The 2,235-nt window shown below is 32.8% G+C and overlaps 1 protein-coding gene across 1 annotated transcript; it reads left to right on the top strand.

Moving 5' to 3' along the window:
• Positions 1–1,440: 1,440 nt before the first annotated feature.
• On the top strand, positions 1,441–2,136 carry Tsp_03619a (schwannomin-interacting protein 1; the record flags this gene model as incomplete). The annotated part of the gene is made up of 1 exon (XM_003379923.1): positions 1,441–2,136. A coding segment is annotated over exon 1 (696 nt), but the record flags the coding sequence as incomplete, so codon positions are not given.
• Between the last annotated feature and the right edge of the window lie 99 nt (positions 2,137–2,235).

The following is a 2,235-nucleotide window of genomic DNA, read 5'->3' on the forward strand; positions in this document are numbered from 1 at the left end:
GGAATACTAAATCCGTCATTTTAGATCGAAGCATACTTTTACAAAATATATATTTCCATAAAGGCAGGTGAAGATGGTATGTAAGTATTATTTTATTTTCTTTTCATTAAAAATACTTCGAATAATTAACAGTGAAACATTATTGTAAATTTGCAATACAGAATAATGATATTGAAACTTATTGTGCAAATGATCATCGTCATCAAAGTGCTACAATAAATAAAACACAATTTCACTTAAATGATTGTTTTGAAATATGCATTATTACATAGCATTAACACATAACTACATGGAAGCAAGAACAAATAAAACAAAAATAAGCAGCTATACAGACTAGTTTCAGTATTACCCGAATGTCTCCACAAGATTTTCGACCATGTAGTGTATTTTGAAAGTGTAACAATATTCACTTTCAATAATTTAAAGCATGCAACAATAACATCTGAATTATGCAATAATAAATGACAGTAAAACTCCTACACAACTACTATTCAAGTGACTGGCAAGCGGGCTTGATGTTTGAATTGGCAAAGTGCCGGCAGCTCTGCTGTAAATATGACCGAAGACAACAAACCTGCCTCATTCGAACTGCTGCTCAACATTTGTCTGCCTTATTATTCGTTAATAAACTGAAACTTTTAGTGTTAGTAGGCAGTTACCTCTGATAAATTTAATAAATCAAATACACTTCAGTATTTCAATATCATTCCATTTCTTAACATACAAAAAGTGATTTTCACGTTTTGAATCAAGTTCTCCTAATATGCATTCAAAAAATCAAAATTTTTCCATAAAAATACTTAAATGTTTTAATTTTATTTATTATATGCAATTCTCTTCGCAAACCATTCAAGTATAAATGAATTAACTGAAGTATCAATTAAGATTGCAAATCTGCCAAAGAAATTTCTATATTCAATTATAAATCATCAAATAACTTTTATTAAAGTAATTTTAATAATTCTTAAAAATGAATTTAACTTTATGTTCAATATTTTAAGTAATGTTTTCTTATATAACATCAAGAAAATTTTTTTTAAACCTGAATATATTTTAAATACCGTACGCTCCATTTTGTTTTTATCGCTCTACAAGTTTAGCGACTGTTATTCAATAAGTAGTAGGACAGTTTGTCGCTCAGTTGCTTACTTCAGCAAAGTATGTAGCTAGAGGTATATAAATATTTAATATTTTCATCGTCATCTCTTTGTGATTTTTTATTGAAAATTTCTTGTGCTGCTCAATTATTGCTGCATGCAGTTTTCAACAGGCTAGTGTGTTTTTATTTTAGTTGTTGTTCATTTGATTGAAATATAATTTTCTGTAAATTTCAACGAACATTTCGTGATTATTCTCAACCTGATTTTCATTTTTTAACGGTTGCGTGGAAACCAATTTGTCTGTTAATTTGCCATGATGAATATAAGCTTTTCAGACGTGATGATTGATCTCAACGAATGTGTGGACCTAAATGCTGAGGGAGTGGATATAAAAAATAACAATCGCATACAAGACAAGCAGATGGTCAGTTGTATGACTGAAAGTGGTACGTCAGAAATGGTGACGCATGGTCAACGTGGTTGCGCATTAGATTCCGCACGACGATTTACCGAAGCATTCGATGAATGTGATTCGAGCTGCTCAGTACGAAGAAGTTCTAGCATTGAAGACGAAGAGAAATCTGCTTTTTCTCATGCTTCTAGTCTCGAGAGTGCTCCACACACTGATTTACCTTCAGATAGAATTGCATCAGACGGAGGAGAGGTATTTGATGGTGATAGTTCGTCGCTTGGAAGCAGCATCTCTTGCAGTGAAGGTAGCTTTATTCTCACAAATGGTGATGACGCGTCTGCTACTGCTAATCAATGCTTTCATGAAGAGCCCGAATTAGCTGCCGTCAATTGTCGGCACATAGAAGAAGCGAAAGATTTGGGTCAATGTTTGTCGAGCATTTGTAATGATCTAAATTCTATAGACACTCTTTTACCTGTGGTTGATTTTGAGAAACTTGAAAAGGATTGGGTACAGGCAGCTAAAGATGTAAATACAAATCAGCGACGTAAAGTAAATTTTTCTGATAATTTCCAACTCTCCTGTCTTTATAAGTCAATATTAATTAAGATAATGAGTGAAGAAGTACGTCGTCGTTTAGCAATGGAAGAGCCCCGATGAGCCCTTATTGGGTGTCATTCTAAAACGCCAGGTTCCATCGTTTTTACACTGAGCTCTATATTG

The sequence above is a fragment of the Trichinella spiralis genome (assembly GCF_000181795.1).
Source record: "Trichinella spiralis strain ISS 195 chromosome Unknown Scfld2, whole genome shotgun sequence".
Taxonomy (NCBI): Eukaryota; Metazoa; Nematoda; class Enoplea; order Trichinellida; family Trichinellidae; genus Trichinella; species Trichinella spiralis.